Source organism: Rhinatrema bivittatum, chromosome 4 (assembly GCF_901001135.1).
Source record: "Rhinatrema bivittatum chromosome 4, aRhiBiv1.1, whole genome shotgun sequence".
NCBI classification, from domain to species: domain Eukaryota; kingdom Metazoa; phylum Chordata; class Amphibia; order Gymnophiona; family Rhinatrematidae; genus Rhinatrema; species Rhinatrema bivittatum.
In genome coordinates, this window is record NC_042618.1 from 196,815,422 (window position 1) to 196,838,257 (window position 22,836).

The following is a 22,836-nucleotide window of genomic DNA, read 5'->3' on the forward strand; positions in this document are numbered from 1 at the left end:
CAGCAGTGGAATAGTGCTTGGGACTGGACCAATGGATTCCGTGGTTGGTTTTCCATGATCGATGGATTTAAGAGCTTGTTTGTTATCCCAGCCAGTTTAATTCTGTTTTGTTTTTTAGGACCCTGAATTATTCCTTTCTTGCTCAAACCGCCTTCGTCAGGTGATGAAGGACATTGCTGAACGCAAAACCGCCACGCAGCTTCTGTCACTGTACATGTATTCCTCTGAGCCTATAGAACCTGTTTAACCATCCTCATGTTTTATCCTGGGCCATCTTCCCATACATGACAAGTTCGGGCTACAAAGGGGGGTGGAGCCAATAGGGCCCATCCGTCTCAAACCCGTGAAGAAACCATCGGACTGTTTGGGAAATTAGGGCCCCCTGAGAACTCAAATTGCTAATTTTTCTTGTTTCTGTTTCTTTCAGCTCCACAGTTGCGTTGTGATGGTGTGATACTTTTCATAAAGAATGATAAGTATCAAAGGGGGGAATGAAGGGGTCTGAACGCTTCAACCTGACAAAGGACTTCATGTACCAGAATTCCCTGCTTCATGACGGGTTTACTTACAGTCTGCAATACAGCTGTAATTAGGACATTGAGAAACTCTCTGTCAGCACATTGCACATTTTCATTTTTTGGCTTCGCTGTTCTTATTCTCTGATAAGCTTTCACTGCTGTAACCTAGATTAGAACAATGGATGTATTATGTGATGGGCTGTATTACTGCAGACTCGCGAATTCCTTTCAGAACTGCAAGTCCCAGCAGCCTCTCCTGCAGAACATGGGAGAAGTTTCACGAAAGTTCCAGGGTGTCTAGGGAGGGGGTCAGTAGCCCCTTCAGCCGGAATATGCTTGCTCAGCAATGCTTAGAACGCATGTGTAAAAGATAAGAACTGTAAAGTGCATAAGAGTCTGCTCCTGGAGGGGAGGGGCATGCAGTTGTACTGAGCCTTTGTCTTAGCTGCATCTTGCTGGCAATAAAAGTCTATCTTTACGGATCAGTTGTCTGGACCTCCTTACTGACTAAAAAGAGACGGTTACACTAATGAGGACAATCCATTCCCTACTGCTCATTCCCAGAAATGGCAATCCCCAAGTCTCTCTGGCTAATAGTTGCTAAAAGACCTTTCCTCCAGAAACGAGTCCAAACTTTTTTTTTTAAACTCAGCTATACTATTCACCATGGTTTTATCCTCTAGCAACAAACTGTATGTTAACTGAAAAAAAAAAAACTCTTTCATTTGTTTTAAATCTGCTATCGGTAACTCTAAGCCAACTTTCTATCCACCTCTCAATCCCCTCTCTCCATCCAACCGTACTGGGACAGGAATCACAGAGCACTTACACCCCCTGTACCAGACAACCTGAGAGTTTCCTTTATCTCCAGAGAAATTTTAATATAAAGAAGTCTCTGTAAGTGCATAGTCCAAACTAGAACACTTTCACTCTATTATCTCACATGATAAGGGATATTTTTCTTTGTTTTTGGTTTTTTTTAACAGATCTAATTAACCTCAAACAGGATAGAAAACACAGATTTTGATGACCCTAATGAAATTAATGAAAATAATAGCGTCTCCCCCAGGAGAGGCCTGCTGGCTCCTTCTTGGGCTCAAACAAGACCCAGGCTGAGAGGCCTGTCACCCTGCAGTCAAACTTTTGCTTCTAATAGCTCTTTGCAGTTTATTTTTACTTTGTCGAAGTCACATCGAAAAATTCTCTAGAATAACAAGCAGTGGGGAAAGGAAAAAGCTGCTCAGAGCTGGGAGCTCTTGGCCAGAGATTGCAAAGCAAACATTTGTGGGCCTAACTGACTGACACAGGCTCCTGGGAGTAATTAGTCCTTCAGGGGCTGCTCCAGAAGAGGGGGGCAATGTGAGGGGCTTCTTTCCACAGCCCTGTGATTGTTTTAAATTGAAAGTTTTTCTTTCTTTTTTGACATAATAGTATTTGTGCTGGAAAATGTTAAAAGAAAACAGGATCGTCAAATGGGATATGTTCTACAATGACTCGGCACAAAGTCACATAATGGAGGAAACATGGAGAAACATTTGAAAAAAGTCTGGTAAAAATGTACTAGAGATTCAGAACGTCACCCAGTTTCTGAAGGAAGACTTCTGACTAGTCTTGGTTTCTGCCCTTATTTGTAAGCTCAGTGCCCTCTGTTATTTGTAGTTCTCATTCTTTCATTTGAAATCTTATAACTACTGATAAGAAAATGCATCATGAGAAAGTATCGCAAAGTCTGACCTAGCCCAAAGTCCCCCTCCAGAAACTGAGTTATATGGCAGCTCTGTTTGAACCGGCTAATGTCTGGCAGCTTTGTGGCGTGCAGAGAATTTATGTGTTTAGTTATTTCTTTAATGCTTTTATATACCGTTGTTCCGTATTCAATCACAATGGTTTACAAACAATAAAATAAAATCAATAAATCATAAAATTAAATTAAAACTACAATAAATATCTTATTAAAAACAAATAGATTACAGAGGTTAATATAATCAAATAATAAAATATAAAATAAAAGTAATAAGTGCCCCATTCTTCAGAAAATTATTTAACTTTCTTGCCACAATAATATTAGATTATTCTGATCCTTCAAAAGCTTTCTTAAAAAGCCACGTTTTTAGATTTTTTTTAAAATCATAAAATCTGTTTGCAGCCTCAAATCGACAGGTAAAGAGTTCCGTAGTTTAGGTCCTGCAATTGAAATGGCTCTCTCCCTCATCTCACTTAAATGTGCAGCTCGTACAGAGGGGACAACCTTTATTTGCCGATCTTCTCTGTGGGGTGTTAAGATGTAAGGGCACATAGAGTGACTCAATTTTATTAGTGTTAATAAATTTGTGTAATAAGCAAAGAACTTTAAAATCAATTGTATATTTTACTGGCAACCAATGCAAAGAAATTAAATTCGGTGTAATGTGATGAAACATGCTACACCCGGTTAAAACCCTAGCTGTAGCGTTCTGTAGAAGCTGCAAACTTGATCTTATTGTACTAGTCGGGAGGCCAAATAAAAGGGCATTACAATAATCTAAGTTAGAAATATTAGCATCTGGAGTACTGTACGAAAGTTTTCGTGACTAAGGAGAGGTTTTAAAAGGTTTAATGTTTGAAGTTTGTTATTTCCATCTCTGATTTTCAAACTAATATGTTTGTTCATGTTCAGTAGGCTTGATCAGGCTTCTGCTCTCCAGGCTGACTGGGGCTGGGGATTCTGCAGAGGTCCCACTCGCAGCTCCAGGACAGAGGGAGTCCCAATCACACCACAATGTCAACACCACCAGATCCAGGGCTCACCAGTACAGGGCTCTTAAAGGAGCCCAGGCAAGTGGCCCCTGGTGGAGGATTGTCACTGCAATGACTGAGCTGAGTGAGTTAGGAGGAAGATATAAAATGGGAGACCTCATCTCCAGGGAGCTGCAAATGAATGCTCGTGTCATGTAGCCCCAGGGAGGGGGCCTTCCTTCCCTTTCTTCTTCAGCTGGTGAGCCCTGAGAACCTCTCCAACCCTGCTGTTCTGATCCACCGGAAACTCAGCCACCAGGATGTGTGTTTTGGGACGGCCTGCCTGCCTGCTGCTACTCTCCGCCTGTGACGTCAGTGTCACATGGTGAGACAACTAAAATATAAGTGCATTATTTTAATACAAAACATATTAAACACAAAGCATGTTTTTAGATTTTTTTAGAAAGCATTGCCTTACCTTTCCTATTCTAATATTTTAAATAACATTGCGCAAGAGTAGCAAAAGATATTTCAGTAGGTTTCTGGGCAATGATGTCGGCAGCGGTTAAGGGTCTGAAGTTAGGGTCTCCAACTGGCTCCAGATTTTCAGAACAGACTGATCCATAATTGGCACAGCTGGAAACATTTCTAGCCAGAATTTTAGGATCTGCTGCCTCACCTCCAGGTCACTGGGAGAGGCCCCAACAGTGCAGCCAGGAAAACAAAGAGTAGCCAGAGGCTAGAGAGCCTCAGCCTACCTGCAGTCACCGCTACCATACTGAAATACCACCTGTATAGAAAGAGCAGCAGTGGCAGAGCAGCAGTGGCAGAGGAAGCTCTCAAAAATATTACCAACCTGCCCCCCCCATATACATGTGCCTGGGCTTCCCCTCCTCTTTCCGTTCTTCATACACTTCCAGTACATCCTACTGGCAGCTTTGGATGCAGGGCCAGCCTTGGGAAAGCAGTGTCCTGAGCAAGAGTCAAGAATGGCATTCTACGCCCCCTCCCACCACCATCAGCTGGACAGCACAATTCTCTTACTTCTCGCCCCAGGGCACAATCTCCTCTCACTGGCAGGAGAAGAGTTAGTGCTTTACCGCCAGCTTCACTATGAAGTTTGAACCATGCAGGGCCTGCAGGACCCCCACAAGGCTACACAGCCCTGCACGGTTCCGGCTACAATGTGAAGCCAGCAGAGAAAGAGGCAGTCGCAGGCAAGAAGTGCTGCTCTCCTCCTGCCAATGGGAGGAGGATTGTGCTGGGGGGGGGGGGGGGGTGGAAGGTTTGGGGGGGGGGGAGCAGACTTTCAGCAAAGCTATCACAAGCCCAGAGCACTGCAAGGCTTGGTGCCCCTCCTACATGGCACTCTGTGTGATTTTACAGATAGCACACTTCAAAAGCTGGCCCTGTATGGATATGTAGAGGCTCTCTCTGGGTAGATTTGGGAATAACAAATGGGACAGAAGGGGCACCAGAGGGAGATTTTTGCAAAGAAGCATAAGGGAGGAAAAAGTAAAAAAAAAAAAAAGAAGAGCCAGGGAAAAATAGTCTCACAAGAAAGGAAGAAGGCAAAAGACAGATGGACAGAAGGTAAAAATGGCAAAATGTGTAGTGAGAGGTACAAAAGGTAGAGGAAAGAGAAAAAAGCTCAAATCTGTGATGGAGAGGAATACAGAAGGAATAAGAGTAACAGACAGAAAACACAGAAGACACCATGGTAGAAGAAGATCTGGATGTTGATTGGGTGCATAGGAAGAGGAATAGACAGCAGTAAACAGGAACTGATATTGCCTTTGCATAAGTCTCTGATAAGAACGCATCTGGAGTAGTGTGCACGGTTCTGGAGACCGCACCTTCAAAGGATATAAAATTGAATAGAATTAATCCAGAGTGTGGCTGCTAAAATAGTCAGCAGTCTTCATCATAAAGCATATGGGAACAGTCTTAGGCCTGGATTTTCTAAGGTCACAGACCTTAGAAAATCTGGCGGTAATGGGGGGCAAAAGCCGGCAGCAATCACACCTCCGCGGTGCGATCGCCGCCTGCTTTCGCATGAAAGGTGGCGCTATTGGACACGCTGCTGGCAGTGAAAAGGGTCCTTACCTTTTTGCCGTCAGCGGTGTCTTCGCGGCGTCCGCCCCAGTGCCACCACGACTCCTCCCCTTCTGGTGCGGATGCCGCCCAGAACCCGCCCCGATTTAGCTATCGCACACGAAAAGTCCCTTTTCGTGTGCAATCCACATAGAAAATGACCCCCTTAAAGATCTAAATATACATGTCCTTGATGAAAGGAGGGAAAGGGGAGATATGATAGAGATATTTAAACACCTCCAAGGAACACATCCACAGGAGGTGAACCTTTTTCAATGGAAAGAAGGCTATAGAACGAGAAATCATGGAATGAGGGTGAAAGAGGCTAGAATCAGGAGTAATCTATGGAAATACTGATTTACAGAGAGGGTGGTAGATGCATGGAACAGCCTCCCTGTGGAGGTGGCGGAAACAATGACAGTATCAGAATTCAATAAAACAGGGGACAAGCACAGAAGATCTCTGAAGGAGTGATTGGGACTATAAAACTGAGCAGGAGATGTGGATGAGCAGATTGGATGGACTGTATGGTCTTTATCTGCTGTCATGTTCTAGGTTTCTAGGATTCAGTAGCTGAATCATCAGGACTGGGAGGTGAATATACCTACATACAGTCTTTTTAGAATGCACGATTAGTAAAAAGGAGGAGAAATAGCTCTGTATGTTATGGACAAAATAAAATCCATCAAGGTGCAGAGTGAGGAAGGAGCAGTTGAGTTGCTGTGGACTGTCTTGGAAAACATACTATAGGGACTAATCTATAGGCCACCATCACAAGGGGAAGAAGTGGATATGGACAATACATGACAAAGCTCATTCAAAGGATAGCATGCAAAAGGTGCTGTTAGTGGGGGATCTAAATCTACCAGATGCAGATTGAAGAGAGACGGTTGAAGGATCAACTAAAAGTAGAGGGATACTGGCATCTTGCAAGAAGTCTTACTTAGGCAACAAGCTGAGGAGGTTGACTTCAATAAAATGAATGATTGTGTTAAGGAAGTCTTGTCAAGCATAATAGATTTAGGAGCAGGAGACAGCAATAAATAAGAGTATTCAAATTGGTAAATCTTTGTGTCATGCATGTTAGCAAGGGGAAGAGAATAAAGTGGCCACTATGCTTCACTGAAGAAGTCAGCGAAAAAGTAAAAGCACTAAAACTAGCATTCAGCACCTATCTCTTCAATATGTCTGAACAGCACTGCATATGCTTTGTAGCACTATAGAAATGAAAATAATAGTAAGAATTAAAGAGCAGCATGAATTTAATAACAAGGAGGAGCACAAGAAAGCAGATATTTTGAACAATACTTTTGTTCAGCATTCAACTCAAAGGAGATGATGAGCCTAAGGCAAAGGGCAAGGACATAAGGGGCTGTGGAATGGACACATTACCATTGCTGAAGAGGCAGGAGTCAAGATACTGGCAGAATGAAAGGTAGACAAGGCGATGGGACCTAACAGGGTACATCCCAGGACACTGAAGGAGCTTGAGGAGGTACAGACTGTACCCCCTCAAAAGTCTGGCACTGGAAAAGGGGAGGTCCCAAGAGACTGAAGAAGAGCAGATGAAGTACTGCTCCACAAGAATGGGAACAAAGAGGAAGCAGAAAACTTCAGACCCGTTAGTCTTACATTAATAGTGGGCAAAATAATAAAGTGTTACTGAAGGACAGAATAGTGCAAGGTGAAGAAGTGGATAATTTACATTATCTTAGGCATCATGGTTTCACAAGATGATTTTGCAAAAATAGCTTGTTTTAATTTTTGTTGAGATGACCAGGGGTGTAGTAGATGTGGGCTATCCGGATTTCGAGAAAACCATTGACACTCTTCCAAATAGAAGACTGTAAGCAGCTAGCCAGTCTGGGAGTTTGAAAAAAATGTCTAAACTGGATGAGAAGCTGGTTAAGCAACAGGATTTAGATAATGGTGGCCAATGGTGTTCATTTTGGTTACCTAGTTTGGGGGGGAAGAAGGAGTGGTAATTGTGCCAAAAGATCTATGTTATACATTAGAATGCAAAAAGATGCCCCGCAAGCTGAGGTACTCACCCCAATGCCGCTAATACTGGCCCTGGACATCGTCGGAGCCTTCATGTGGCTAGAATGCCGCCATGCTGCTCCTGCCCCAAACATTCTAAGGTGTCCGCGCCTTTTGCTGTATCTTCCAACCCTTGCATATAAGAGCACCTCAGACTTTTCTCCAGTGCCTCAGCAATGGGTCTTCTGCTTTGCAGTGCATTTCGCCAACATTCCTGATTCCTGTGTTCCTTCAGCCTTGCCTCAGCCAGCCTTGCCTTATCCAGCTTTGTCTTCTCCTGCCAACCTCATCCAGCCTTGCCCTGTCCTCCCCGTCTCATCCAGTGTCTGTGACTCCCTTGGCCTGACTCTCCAGATGTTGACCTCTTGCTTGGACATAACCATGATTGCCTGCTAACCTGGACCCGATCACTTGTTAGCTGCCTGCCCCAGCCTCGGCTTGTTTCTGACTCATTTAGCTCCTGACCACTTATTAGATGCCTGCCTTGACCCTGGTGTGCTCTTGGACTTTATTTACCTTTGCCACCCTAGCGACCCACCTAAGTTCTGCTGGCCGCCAGAATCCAAGGGCTCAAACTGTGGGGGAGGCAGGTGGTAAAAGTGAAGCTCCAGACTGTTCTGCCACAGAGCGTATTTGCCAGCTGCCGGCGTAGGTCTCCTGAATTTGCCCTTGAGGCTGCATCAACTATGCCACAGCATAAAGGGCTCACACGTCCTCTACCTTTCACAAGAGCAGAAGGGAAATTGTGCCAGTTTGTGGATGATATGAAAATCTACAACATAGCAGACCTGCTAAAGGGGAATATATATATGATGAGAGATGACTTTAAAAAACTTGGAACAAAGGTTGAGATTTTGGCAACTGAGGTTTAATTAAAAAAAAAAAAAAGAAGAAGAAGAAATATCATGTATTTGGTATACAGAAAGCCAAAGGCCATATACCATTTTGGAAGGGAAGAGAATGGGGGGGGGGGGGTATGATGACCTGCAGGTAACTAGTTAGTATGACAAAACAGTTGGGAAAACTACTTTAATACTTGAACTGGTTGCATAAAGAGAGCTATCCCTATTAGAGAGCTCATGATCTCTGTATAAGTATCTGGTGAAATTCTCACCTTGAGAACCATGTCCATCTGCAAAATGACATTGATAAGGTAGAAGTAAAAAAAAAGAACCCACAAAATACTACCATATAGTGATTGTGACCTTCATAGAGCACTGGGTCCCATGAAAGGGTTCGTGTTTATAAATTGAATCTGGATATATGATCACCCCCTCGAGGTGTCGTTCAAGGGGATATGTTCCAAAATTGTCCATTGAAAGTCACAAAACGAGTGTCCCATTGCAACGCAGTGGGACACAAACGGAGCTTTTTTATCCTTGGTGGTAATGCGGCTATGATGTTCTATAAATCATTTCTTTATTGTACAGGAGGTGCATCCCATATAGAGCTTCTGAAAAGGGCAAATCAAGGTGCATATCGCATGCCTAGTTGTACAATTTTCATGAAAATTGTTGGATTTATGCATTCAATTCTGTTGAACCTATAGACTGAATGAGAAAATCAATTGGCATTTTCTTTTATAATTTGGGCATTTTTTTTTTTTTTATAATCTGTTTATTAATTTTTACTTATAATACATAACACAACTCAACACGTACATCTTAATCATAGAACTGATTACCTAGACCATGTAACCATAACATTTAGGCTAGGGGGTCATCAGCGGTACATCCCGGAATACTTCCGGTCATGTCCCCACTACAGTACATAGGGCTTCACCTCCAGGCCAAGGGCCATGGTGAATCTAAGAGAGTCTCGTTGCTGGGGAATGTACTGGGCCATACTAATCTCCTGCCTCCTCCCGCCCCCCCCCCCCTCTTCTACCCCCTCCCCTCCCATATCTTTCTATTAATCTGCGCCAGTTAATGAGGTTATCTGTCATTACCGCCCCCTTAGGCTTTTGGATTAATATAATCTAGAAATTTCGTCCAAGGCGCCAATCTTTGTTTCCTGTTAGTTTCCAATTTGTCTTGTACCATATGATATTCATGCGAGCAGAGGTTAAGTAGTCATGGCCGATGATTACAATTTGACTAGCACAAAAGTTGGTTTATAAATACGAACCCTTTCGTGGGACCCAGTGCTGTATGAAAGTCACAATCATATGGTAGCATTTTGTGGGTTCTGTTTTTTTTACTTGGAAGGGTGGACCAACCGTAGTGTCGGGCTGCCCAGCGTTAACGGACGCAGTAGATGCACAGGAGGGATGGGGGGGGCTGGGGAAAGGTTAGGGAATTATTTAATTTTAAATACTCCCGTCACGGCGCCAACCCATTGGTGGGCACTGCAGGAAGTATCAGGAGCCAGAGGGTTATTTAAGGGGCGGGGTTTCCGGTGAGGGGCCCTTTTCACCAGAGGTTCTGCTGAGCAGTGACCCTCCCTCCCGCCTTATGCTGTTTTTGTAAATGATTGAGTTGGTTGCTGTTGCAGCGGCAGTTGGTGGTTTGCCCGAGCCTCATTAGTGCTAGGTGGTGGCTCGATAGGTAGCCAGTTTGGGGCGTCAACTGGCTGGAGCAATACCCGTCGGGCGATTGGTTCTGCTGGGCTTAGCTCCTTGCTGGCTGGTGGCGGGGGCTGGTTTTTAGGTGGCGGATGCTGCCTAAATAGGACTTGGCTGGGTGGCCTACAGTTGGTTATCTTGCTGGCGGGTGGCAGATAACCACTGGTTTATGTTGTAAATGGCTCGGACTAGTCGTGTTTTGTTAATAAAGCTGTGGCCTGTTAATTCCCAAATCAGAGTATCTTGCTTTTGTTGAATACATGTGAAAGGGTGGTGAAAGAAGGTAGAGTGATGTTCTGACTGCGTCTGTCATCTATACTTCCTGTTAAAGTGAGAAGGTGATTGATGATATATTGATTCTTTAACTTTTGGGTTCTCTTGGATACTGTATTGATATGGTAGAAGCAACACAAAGAAAACCCCACACTATGTATGTCTTACATATTTAGAAGCTAAAAACATACATAAGGAGCTAAAGAAAGATGTTATAAACATTCACAAATATTTATTTATTTATTTATTTATTTATTTATTTATTTTATATTTTTAGCAACCGCCTATATCCAGTAGGTTTCAATAAAGTATCAGAAAGTATCATTTTCCATAGAATGAAAAGCTTAAGTGCAAGCTTTTAAAAATTGCCCTTTCTCAATTTAATCTCACCTACTTTGTATCTAATCAGTCATAGCCTTGCTATCTAATTCAAGGCCTCCTACTTATTCATTGCTGTGTGTCCTGTCTGTCTATGTTGACTAGATTGTAAGCTCCAAGGAGTAGGATCTATCCACTATGAGGTCAATATTCAATGACTAACAGGTCGATCCAGTAACGTGCAGTTAAAGATTGCCCGTCTGTAACGTGCTGGGAGCGCACAATACAGACGAGTAAGGCCATCCAGCCATACAGTCTCCAGTTTCACGCGTCCTTAGCGCTTCCGAAAATAAACACCTAACCCTTTCCGCACCCAGCATGTAAATGAACGAAAAAGCTGTATAATGAAGGAATTAGCTATTCCCCTCCGATACTGTAACGGGCGCTGATATTATCTCCTTAGGAACGCGCTGTTTTGCCGCGGCCTTAACCTGTTAGTTTACCGCCTCCCCCTAGTAGGAGTTAGGACTGTGTAACAAATCCATCGACACCGCTTAAGATACTCAAACACAATAAAACAATAAGCCTGGCACCTTCCTTGATGTAGTACGTTCTGGATGCCCCCCCCCCCCAGCGCGCCCGCCACTACCCCTTTCATCAGCTGCATCCACCCATTATGCCCCTCACGGGCATGTCCCGCTTCACAGAGCCCTCCCACTCAAATCCGTTCATGGGTATATACCCTTTCGCCCCCCTCACAGCGCCATGCTACCACTGCGACCCGGAGGAGGTGAGGCACAGCGGCGAAGACAGACGGGAGAGGAGAAAAAGCAGAGCCGAGCAAAGCAAAAGTGTGCAGCAAGCCGGCGAAATAGACCTGCGAGCAGAGGCAATAGCAGCGGTTCGGTAAGCCTGGCACCCTCCTTGATGTAGTACGTCCCGGATGCCCCCCCCCCCCAGCGCGCCCGCCACTACCCCTTTCATTAGCTGCATCAACTGCGACCCGGCAGTCCCGTGAGGCCTACAAAAAAAAAAAATCCCCGGCTCCCGTGCCCCCGCACTGGCCCGCCGACTCTACCCCCCCCCCCCCTCTCCTCCTGATCGGGCAGATAGGCGGCGGCGACGAAAACCAAAGCAATTTTTTTTTTTTCAAAAAAGCGACATCACACATTGCATAAAATAATTTCTCCAGCCTTAAAGCGACTTACTTTTGGGATCTGTCAAGTAAGTCGCAAAAGTAACTTACTTTTCTGAAGCCATCAGGAACATGATCTTAGCTCCTCCGGACGAAGACGAAGATGGCCGCCTACACGGGGAAAGCGTGCAATTGGCCGCTGAAGACGTGACCTCACGTCTTCAGCGGCCAATTGCACGCTTTCCCCCGTGCAGGCGGCCATCTTCGTCTTGAGCTACGATCGTGATGGCTTCAGAAAAGTAAGTTACTTTGCGACTTACTTGACAGATCCCAAAAGTAAGTCGCTTTAAGGCTGGAGAAATTATTTTATGCAATGTGTGATGTTGCTTTTTGAAAAAAAAAAATTGCTTTGGTTTTCGTCGCCGCCGCCGCCTCCTTGCCCGATCGGGAGGAGTGGGGGGGTAGAGTCGGCGGGCCAGTGCGGGGGCGCGGGAGCCAGGGATTTTTTTTTTTTTTTGTAGGCCTCACGGGACTGCCGGGTCGCAGTGGATGCAGCTGATGAAAGGGGTAGTGGCGGGCGCGCTGGGGAGGGGGGGGCATCCGGGACGTACTACATCAAGGAGGGTGCCAGGCTTACCGAACCGCTGCTATTGCCTCTGCTCGCAGGTCTATTTCGCCGGCTTGCTGCACGCTTTCGCTTTGCTCGGCTCTGCTTTTTCTCCTCTCCCGTCTGTCTTCGCCGCTGTGCCTCACCTCCTCCCGGAGCAAGGCTGCTTTCGCGCCCTGCTCCGGGAGGAGAGACACAGCGACGAAGCAACAAAGACTTTTCGTGTTTTTTTACACTTCCTGGTTCCTGTCATTCCAAATGCCATTTGAAATGACATTTGAAATGACAGGTACCGTCGCACCCTGGTTACTGTATAGGCGCTGTATTAAGCGCCTATACAGTAAAATGGGTTACGCGGCCATAACCCTTCCCTACCGCTTTAAAGCCGCGGCATGCATTTGCATGCGATTAGAGGAGAGTATCGGGGAGTTAGTGAAGAGAACTGTGGGTGCGGGGAGGAAGGGTGCGCCTGACACTGCCGCACTGTTTCTACCGCGGCCTTACTGGATCGACCTGACAGTGAGCAGCACACTTATACAGTGGGACTTAGGCACACAAGTATCCTGCTGAATATACTCAGAAAGGTCATTATTCAAAAGCCATTTAGTTGGATAACATAATAGTTATCTGTCTAAATGGCTTACCCGGCTATATTCAGCTTTTATCCTAATAAATTCTAGCCGGCTAATAAGTTAGGCAGCTAGAATTTAGCCGGATAAATTAGGGGCAGTCCAGGGGCATAACTTGGAGGAGTTAAGTTAGCTGGCTGAGTTAACTGGCTAACTAATTAAGATAGACTGCTATATAGTGTGGCTGCACTGTTAAATATACCTCCAAAGTTAGCTGGATAATTTTATCTGGCTAACTTTGCTATCTGGACTGTGTATGAATATAGACATCAGAGAAACTTACATGTGCAACTTTAACCAAGTAAAGCTAGGTCAGTGATTTTTCTGACCACTACGTGCATTTTTGGCTAAAGTATAGCCTCACTCCTGGATCATTGCCAATTGAATACTTTTTGGGCACACAAAATTTTTGCGGTCACCAAAGGAAATATTGAAAGCTAGGTTTTTGTGCATGTAACCCAAAAAGTTACTTGCACAAAAGTTTTCAATATTGACCTCTTTGTGTCTCTGTACAGCACTGTGCATATCCGGTACCTGCTACACAAATCATGATAACAATAATAAACAATCCTGACGAGAAGGAAGTTCAGAAATACTTTTTCACCGAGAGGAAAATGGACATCTGGACCAGAATTCCAACAGAGATGTCCAAATTTAAGTATGCAAGGGACAGAAGAAAGGCAGCTTGGTGGCAGAACAAGAGATGGAGGAGACCAGAGACCAAGCAGATAGAAATGGGCAGACTGGGTGATCCAAGCAGTCCTTATCTGCCACCATTTTCTAAGTTTCTATGTGTCTTTTTCAAAGCACCAGATACTGTCAAGAAGGAATCTGGGCACAGCATGGTGCATAAAAGATGGAAAGAGATAGAGACAGGAACAGGGTAGGTCATGTGAAACCACATACCAAAGCAAGGACGTGGTACCAGTAAGGATGTGGTACCAGTAAGTGCAAAACCCTTCATGAATAAAAGCATAACAAAAAGACAAGGTGTAGGAAGGAGCAGGCCATCTCATGTCATCATGTTCTGACATAATAAACAAAATGTATACAGTACATGAATCCTTCAGGGAAAAAGTTGCATTAATTACATAGGGGCCAATATATTAAGACCCACATTGAAATCTGTGCTAGTTGTCTGCACATATTTTTTTAGCGAGCACGGCAAAAGCAGGATATATTAAAGGACAGGTATGCAAATGAGATATGCACAGAAAATCCACGCTAAAGTAAAATTCCCGTGCTCAAGCCCCTAATGTAATAAATTACGCAGAAACCTGCATTAATGTGGTGACCCAAGAGTAATTCTTGGGGTGAAAACCTTCCCCTTTCATAAAACAGTGAAGAAGTTAGTGTTCGGGGAGTGGGACTGAAGGTGGGTAAAGCAATGTCTAACCCCTTCATGTTCCATCTCCAACCTCTTAGTAGCTGTAACACGGGAAATGCAGCCAGAGATTTCTTCACCTGACCTGCAAAATGGACCATGGCATCTGGAAAAAGTGAAAGTAATGCTTGATTACCCCAGAGCTGCATGGACACACAACCACACACCAATGCCAGCAATGGAGTATACCGGCCTCCAGACACGTGCCTTAACTTAACCCTGCCCTGACCCAGGCGCTAAAAAATCCATGTAAAAAACCCGCACTAACGGATGCGTGGCTCCCTACATAGCTCGTGAATAGTTAATTGCCTCCATACTATTTGCATGCACTCGTGCAAAACCAGCCGCGAGTTTATGCGCGCATTTTTCCCGCACCGAACACATTATTGCATACATGGGTAAGACTAGTGCAGGAAAAACGCACACAAAAGCCACGCAAGTACATGCAAAAACCCATAGCAGCTTTAGCACAGCTTATTACATCGGCCCCATATAGCACAGGATTCAAGGATCATACATATTACCTTACTCAGTGACCCCATAAAGGCAATGTTAAACTGAACAGAAGAAGAGCAGATCAATATACATGTTGAGGGCATATAGTGTGTATGCACATATACTCATCCCATGTGCCAGCCGAAAGACTCTCCACCCCTGTCGGGTAGTCCAGGGCAGGGCTCATGCACGCACACAATGGTTTGCTAAGACTTACGGCTGGGTCCTTCCCGTTGAGGAAACACTCATCCCTTTGCCCGGGTGCAGGAGGCCAGTAAATCTGAAACACAAGCCAGAAAGATGAAGGTGAGTCACTGTGGGGATGAGAGAGGCAGAAAGGAAAGAGATAAAGGAAAGTGAGGGGGCCATGCAGCTGGCAGCCATATCACTGCTGCACCCATAGACTGCACCTGAACGTCATGTGTGTGCAGCAGCAGCCCTCTTCTTTTTCACTATTCGGAGCCTTAAGGTTCTAATGTGAGGCTAATGCAACTTTTCACTCTGAAAATCCTGACTCTAGATCGGCCTGTGCAGCCTGAATGGTACACACATACATTGCCTGCTAGGCACCTCACTGAAAATGTACCCCGTAGTTCAGTACAGCAGTTATCTGTTATACATTTTGTAAGCGCTTCTGTTATACAGAAGCGCTTACAAAGGAACACTGCATGCCCAACAAGTAAAATCATCTCTGAGCAAAAGAGCGCTATCCTTAGCAGGCCCCCACCAGTGGAACATGCTCCCCCCAAATCTAAGACTTGAACCCAATCATCAAGAGTTCAAAAAAAGACTAAAGACTCTTCTTTTCCAACAAGCCTTCCCAGACTCACAATCCTACCAAGACGGAAAGTCTTCCCAAATAAGAAGTATCCCCTAATTATGGTCACCATACCAAGTCCTACCTTCAGGTCTCTGCAACTGGACAACAATCTTTGAGTTCTAAAAATTAATCTTATTATTTATATTTTCCTCTGCAACTGGACTACAATTTCTAAGTTCAAAAATTCATTTTATCTTATTATTTATATCTGGCATGGTTAATATGTCACTATATCCAAGTTAAATAGTTAAATTATACAGATTATATTACATAATTTTATTAATTACAATGTTAAACTATACTATATTATTTATTATCATTATGTTAAATTGTCATCCAGTTATATTGTTCCATATGTGCCACTGTTCTATGTAAAGCCCCTTATCTCTGTTGGGCAGTTTATCGTTATATGTAAACCGGAGTGATTTGTAGTCTCTATAAGAACCTCGGTATATAAAAATTAAAAATAAATAAATAAATAAATAAATAAATAAATACATGAAACAGCTTCCCAGATCATCTCTATAACACCTTCTGAGCTGAAGACCATGTTATTGATAACAGGTGAAAAGCAATACAGGGAAGTGGGGGGGAGGGTAAGGGGATAGCAGGAGCAATCTAGCTGGTTGGATTCTGACTAGGCAAGGCTATTTTCAGCTGTAATTTAGCTAGGTTGCTGCTGAATATCCAAACATATAGCCCCTCTATGGGCTCAAGAATTTTTCTTCTATAAAATAGGAATGCAACATGGAGCAGAGACTCAGAAAAGCTGAGCTTTAAAACAAAGGGTGTGGCGTTAATTAAAGATGCACACCCTTTTAGTACAAAAGTGTAAAAATACAGCAAATTCAATATACTAGGTCAATAAGGAAAACAGGTCGACAAATAAGACCAAAAAGAAGTAGCAGCAGAGCCAGGAAACCTGCAACACTGAGGAATCCCTTTAGTGCTGCTGCTGTAGGCTCTTTCTCCTCCCTGTATCTGGGTTTTCCAGTCTCTGCTGAATACGAGCCAACAGCTCATTCTCACCCCATGAAAGCTTATTTTGCCACTGACAGGCAGATGCAATAATCTGAGTATTAGGAAAGCATGTGCAGGTTTTTTCAGCGCACGTTTTTCAAAGCTCAGATTACTTTTTTTTTTTTTAATTCTTGATGCAGTAAGCTAAGGCTATCCAAATACACTGGGAGTTAAAAAAACACGCAAAACCTGTAAAATGGGCATTCGGCAGAGAGCCAGATAAATCAGTACTTATCCATGGACATTTTTTAACTTTTTTAAAACTTTTTTTCCCCTTTTTTTAGGGGTTTTAAGTGCCAGCGCAGTAGGACTGGAAACTTGATTCCAGCTCTGAAACGGAGTTAAGCTTCCAGTGCTAACAAGCACTGGCCAAATGCAGTCTTTCTACATCGGGGTGTAATTCTTAATGCCCTCATTTGCATGGAATTTCCATGCACGGGTGCTAAGCAGTATTCCTGTTTCTGCACGCAAAACTCCTTGCTGCATCGGCAGTAAGTTTTGTGCACAAAAAATGTGTGTTCAAGTGCAGGCAGAAAGGTGCATTTGACTGAACGCATCTTTCTGCATTGGCCTGTGAGTGATGATTTGTAAGCTTGTTTTATAGGGCCTTTTCTGATACCACAACCTGTCTAAATATTAAATCAATTAAGAACATCCCATTCACATGGGCTCGACATGGTTTTGAAATACAGAAACTTGGAATATGAAGGCAGATAAAGACCGTGCAGCCCATCTAGTGTGACTGCCCTCATCTTCTGCTCAGCTTTATAATCCCTTCCTCTCTCTCCGAAATCCTCAGTGCTTGCCCCATGTTCTCTTGAATTCCGATACTGTCCTCGTCTCCAGGTTGTTCATGCATCCCCCAGCCTTGGATTTCTCCTGAATCTACTCCCTTTCACCCTCATCCCATGACTCCTCATTCCAGAGCCTCCTTTCCCATGTAAGAGGCCTGTCTCTGTGCATGGAAACCATGGAGGTATTTAAATGTCTCTTTCATATCTCCCCTTTCCCTCCTTTCCTCCAGGGTATACGTGTTTAGATCCTTAAGTCTGTTCTATGTGCTTTATTTTGAAGACTGATGACCATTCTAGTAGCCACCCTCAGGACAGACTCCATCCTGTTTATATCCTTTTGAAGGTGCGGTCTCCAGAATTATACACAGTATTCCAAGTGAGGTCTCATCAGGGACTTTTATACAGAATCAATATTACCTCCCTTTTCCTGCTGGTTATTCCTCTCTCTTTTCACCCAAGCATCCTTCTGGCTTTTGTCAATGCCTTATCTACCTGTTTGGTCACCTTAAGATCATCTTAAATGATGATTCCCAGATCCCTTTCCTGTTTTGTGCATAGAGAAGAACATCACCCTCTATAATTGTACTGCTCCTTTATTTATTTATTTTATTTTAAATCATTTGTCAACCACCACGCCAATGACTGTGGCGATTTACAAAATTAAACATCCATAATGTTTAAAACATACAGTACAACATAAAAAGAAAACCATACCAAGATTCAACACAGGGTTAATTCACAACTGCTCCAACTAAACTACAAACAAAAGCAGGTCATTAAGTCAAAGTCCAGTCATAAACAGGGGATATAAATCATGGTGCTTGTGTTTGGAAGGCCTGCTTAAATAACCAGGTTTTTACACTCCTTTGAATCCCTAAAAGAACACCCTGCATTTTTTAGCATTAAATATTGGTTGCCAGACTTTAGACCATTCCTCAAGCTTCACCAGCTCTCTCTTAGAATCATAGAAATGTGATGGCAGAAAAGATCATTACAGCCTATCTTGTCTGCCCATCCACACCAATTATTCAGCTTTACAATCCCTACCACTTCCTCGGAGATCCCTTGTGTTTATCCCACAAATTCAGATACTGCCCTTGACTCTACCACATCTACAGGGAGACTATTCCATTCACCTAGTACCCTCTCTATAAAGAAATATTTCCTTAGATTACTCCTGAGTCTACCCCTTTTCACCCTCATCCCATGACCCCTCATTCTAGAGCCTTCTTTCTGTTGTAAGAGGCCCATTTCCTGTGCACGGAAACATAGAAACATAGAAATGACGGCAGAAGAAGACCAAATGGCCCATCCAGTCTGCCCTGCAAGCTTCACACTTTTTTTTTCTCATACTTATCTGTTACTCTTGGCTCTTAGTAACCTTTTGGTTCTATTTCCCTTCCACCCCCACCATTAATGTAGAGAGCAGTGTTGGAACTGCATCTAAGTGAAATATCTAGCTTAATTAGTTAGGGGTAGTAACCGCCGTAATAAGCAAGCTACACCCATGCTTATTTGTTTACCCAGACTATGTAATTCAGTCCTTGTTGGTTGTTGTCTGTATATAGATCCACTTTTCTTCATTCCCCCTGCCGTTGAAGCAGAGAGTTATGCTGGATATGCATTGAAAGTGAAGTATCAGACTTTCTCCCCTGCCGTTGAAGCAGAGAGCTATGCTGGATATGTGTGAAGTATCAGTCTTTCTCCCCTGCCGTTGAAGCAGAGAGCTTTGCTGTTGAAAGTGAAGTATCAGGCTTATTTGGTTAAGGGGTAGTAACTGCCGTAACAAGCAAGCTACTCCCCGCTTTTTTGTGAATGCAAATCCTTTTTTCCACATTTCCTCTTGCCGTTGAAGCTTAGAGCAATGTTGGAGTCGCATAAACCTTGTAGGTACTTAAATGTCTCTCTCTAATTTATTTATTGAAAATAATTCATAGCCCTCACAGATCCAAAGTTCTCAGTGGGGTATATAGCAAACAAACATAATACAAATAAATAGAACACAGCTATAACAATACAGCATAAATACAACATTACAAATTTATAACAAATCCCAAAATGACATTGCATCCACTACTATTAGCATATGCTTAATACACAGTCAATATTAGGTTAATAATTCACTGTAAAAGATATAGCAAATCTCTTATATTCAAAGTAGCCATTGCAAGAAGATATTTGGCAATACTTGCTACATAACCTCATAACAAAGTGAGTTATGCATGTCTGTAAAGCATGCCTGGACAAATGTGGGTTGAAACAGAATAAAAAAGGACTATCAAATCAATTATAGGCTGATTATTAAGTTTGATTCAGCTCAAAAGCCTGCTCAAACAAGTCTGTTTTTAAGGTTTTTTTGAAAGTGTTAGAACAGGTCATGGTACACAGTTACTCTGGCAGAGTGCCCTAATAAAAAGAACCAGTGACAATAAAGGCTCTGTTACAAGTCTCTATTAGACCTACAGCTTGGTGAGGGTCCAAGAAACCAAGTTGTGCAGACCTTAGAGTATGCATGGGCTTGCAGATTCGCAACATCATGTTAACCCATGATGATGAATGATAGTTCAGTAACTTAAGGATGAGAGAATCAATTTTGTATTTAACCTGCCACTGAACGGGTAGACAATGAAGGGAAAAGAGAACTGGCATAATATGATCCTGAATCCTAGTTCCTGTCAAAATTTGCACTGCAGAATTCTATACTGCCTGGTGCACTCAAAGAGATTATACAGGAAGATCAACAAAAACGGAGTTGCAATAATCTAGTCAAATCTATGATAACCAGTGTATTAAGAACACAGCTTGCAGGAGGATCCCACAAGCTGATATACTTACTCAAATGCCGCTAAGACCAGCACCAGATGCTGTTGGTGCTATCCTACGGCTTGGATGCCGCCTTGCTGCTCTTGCCCCAAACATTCTAAGGTGCGTGCATGTATACAGCTTCCCCTCTTAAAAGGCCTGTGGCAGGAAAGTCCCCATGGCACCCTTTGATGATGTCATCCAGCTCTTGCATATAAGGCCACCTCACACTTGTCTCCAGTGCCTCAGCAACAGATCTTCTGTCTTGCAGTGTGTGTTGCCAGCATTCCTGATTTCTCTGTTCCTGTGCCTTGGCTTCCAGCCTTGCCTTGTTCAGCTTTGCCTCATCCAACCTTGCCCTGTCCTGTCCATCTCATCCAGTGTCTTCTGTGTGTCTACACCTCCCTTGGCCTGAATCTCTGGATCTTAACCTCTTGCCTGGACTTGACCACAATTGCCTGCCGCTTGGACTTGACCTGACCACTTTTGTTGGCTGCTTATTTATTTATTTATTTAGGGCTTTTTTTTATACCGACATTCATGATACCAATCATATCATATCGGTTTACAAGAAATAATGGTGCAATAACATTAACATGTTGGAACAGGCCGAGGTTGCTTGCCCCAACCTCGGCCTGTTCCAGACTTCATTAGTCTGTTGCTTGCCTTGACCTCAGTGTGCTTTTGGACTTTAGTTACCTTTGCCGACCTAGGGACCCGCCTACCTCCTGCCGGCCACCAGAACCCAAGGGCTCAACTGTGGGGGAAGCGGCTGGTAAAGGAGAAGTGCCAGCCTGTCCTGCTAGACGGCACATTTGCCAGCTGCTGGAGTAGGCCTTCCGAGTTCGCCCTTGAGACTGTGTCAACTATGCCGCAGCACAAAGAGCTCACATACACACTAACCTTCAGTGCCCTTCATACAGTGTCTGAAGCACTGTGCGAAAGTCAGATGAGTTTACAGAGGTTTTAATATATGAAGCATCCGCAATCTCCTCTATTTCGTCTTTCCTCTAGGGTGTATATAAGTCTGTCCCCATAAGGTTTAGAATGAAGACCACTGATCATTTTAGTAGGCACCCTTTGGACTGACTCCAACCAGTTTATATTGTTTTCAAAGATGCAGTCTCCAGACTGTACACAATATTTCAAATGGAGTCTCACCAGGGATTTATAAAGGGACCATATCACCTCCTTTTTTCTGCTGACCATTCCTATCCTTCTGGCTTTTGCCTTATCTAGCTGTTTGGCCACCTTAAAATCATCAGATATGATCACCCCCAGATCCCGCTCTTCTTTTGTGCTTAGAATTTTACTTACTGTACTGTTCTGCTCCCTTGGGTTTTTGCAACCTAAATCCCTAACTCTGTAGTTTTTAGCATTACATTTTAGCTGCTAGACCCTAGACCATTCCTCAAGCTTCATTAGTTCCCTCCTGATTTTTCTACACCTTCCTGGCTGTGAACTTTGCTGCAGGTTTTGGTATCACTGTCAAAAAGACATGGAGGAGGAATAGCCTAGTGATTAGAGCAGTGGGCTATGAACCAGGAGACCAAGGTTCGAGTCACTCCTTGTGACCTTGGGCAAGTCACTTTACCCTCCATTGCCTCAGGTACAAAACTTAGATTGTAAGCCCTCCGGGGATAGAAAAATACCTACAGTACCTGAATGTAAACCGGTGTGATATCTCAATTGAGATCAAATGTTGGTATATAATAAATGTTTTGTAATGTGGTGTATGAAAATGTTGATAAGAACCAGTCCAAGGATCAATCCCTGTGGCACACTGCTAGTAATGTCCCTCTCCTTGGAGTGAATTCCATTTATCTCTACCCTTTTTGCCTCCCACTAAACCAATTTCTAACCCTGTCAGTCACTTTATTGCCCATACCAAGAGTGCTCAATTCATTTATAAGTTGCCTATGGAGAACCATGTCAAAGGCCTTACTTAAATCCAAATGTACTACATCTTGCATTCTCCTCTGATCCAATCCTCTGGTCACCCAATTAAAGAAACTGATCAGATTCATTTGACAAGACCTACCTCTGGTAAAACCATACTGCCTTGGATCTTGTAATCCATTGGATTCCAGAAACTGCATTATCCTTTGTCTTAACAGTGATGCCATTAATTTTCTCACCACAGAGGTTAAACTAACTAGCCTGTAGTTCCTGGCCTCCTCAGTACTTCCACTTTTGTGAATAGGAACTAATCTACCTGTCTCCAGTGCTCTGGAAAGATCCCTTGCTCTAAAGAAGCATTGAAAAGATGAGCCAGCAAAGCTGCTAGAACTTCTCTTTCCCTTAAAACCCTTGGATGTATCTAATCTGGGCCCATCCCTCTACTTTAATTAGAGGGATGGGCCCAGATTTGTGTTATTTGGATGAAGGATAGAGTTGTCAGATAGGTAGTCAATTAGTTGGTGAAGAACGATGGATTTGATGAGTTTTGCAAGAGAGGTGTGATTGGTTGAAGATTGGATAGGTTCGAAAAGTCTTCGTTTTTTTTCTTTGGTTTTGGGCAGATAGGGCTGTTCACTTTGGAGAAGAGGCAACCGAGGGGGGGGGGGGGGGGGGGGGGGGATATGATAGAAGTCTACAAAATCATGAAAGGACTTGAACAGGTAAATGT

General features: G+C 43.6%; 1 protein-coding gene across 4 annotated transcripts in view; it reads right to left on the reverse strand.

The window, feature by feature from the left end:
• The window catches only part of SEMA3G (semaphorin 3G), a 245,812-nt gene that overhangs the window by 101,885 nt on the left and 121,091 nt on the right, over window positions 1-22,836 (reverse strand). For all 4 annotated transcript variants that reach the window (XM_029599501.1, XM_029599500.1, XM_029599502.1 and 1 more), the window contains exon 3: window positions 14,989-15,051. In XM_029599501.1, the coding sequence (XP_029455361.1) occupies window positions 14,989-15,051 (63 nt within the window). The remainder of the gene's footprint in view (window positions 1-14,988; window positions 15,052-22,836) is intronic.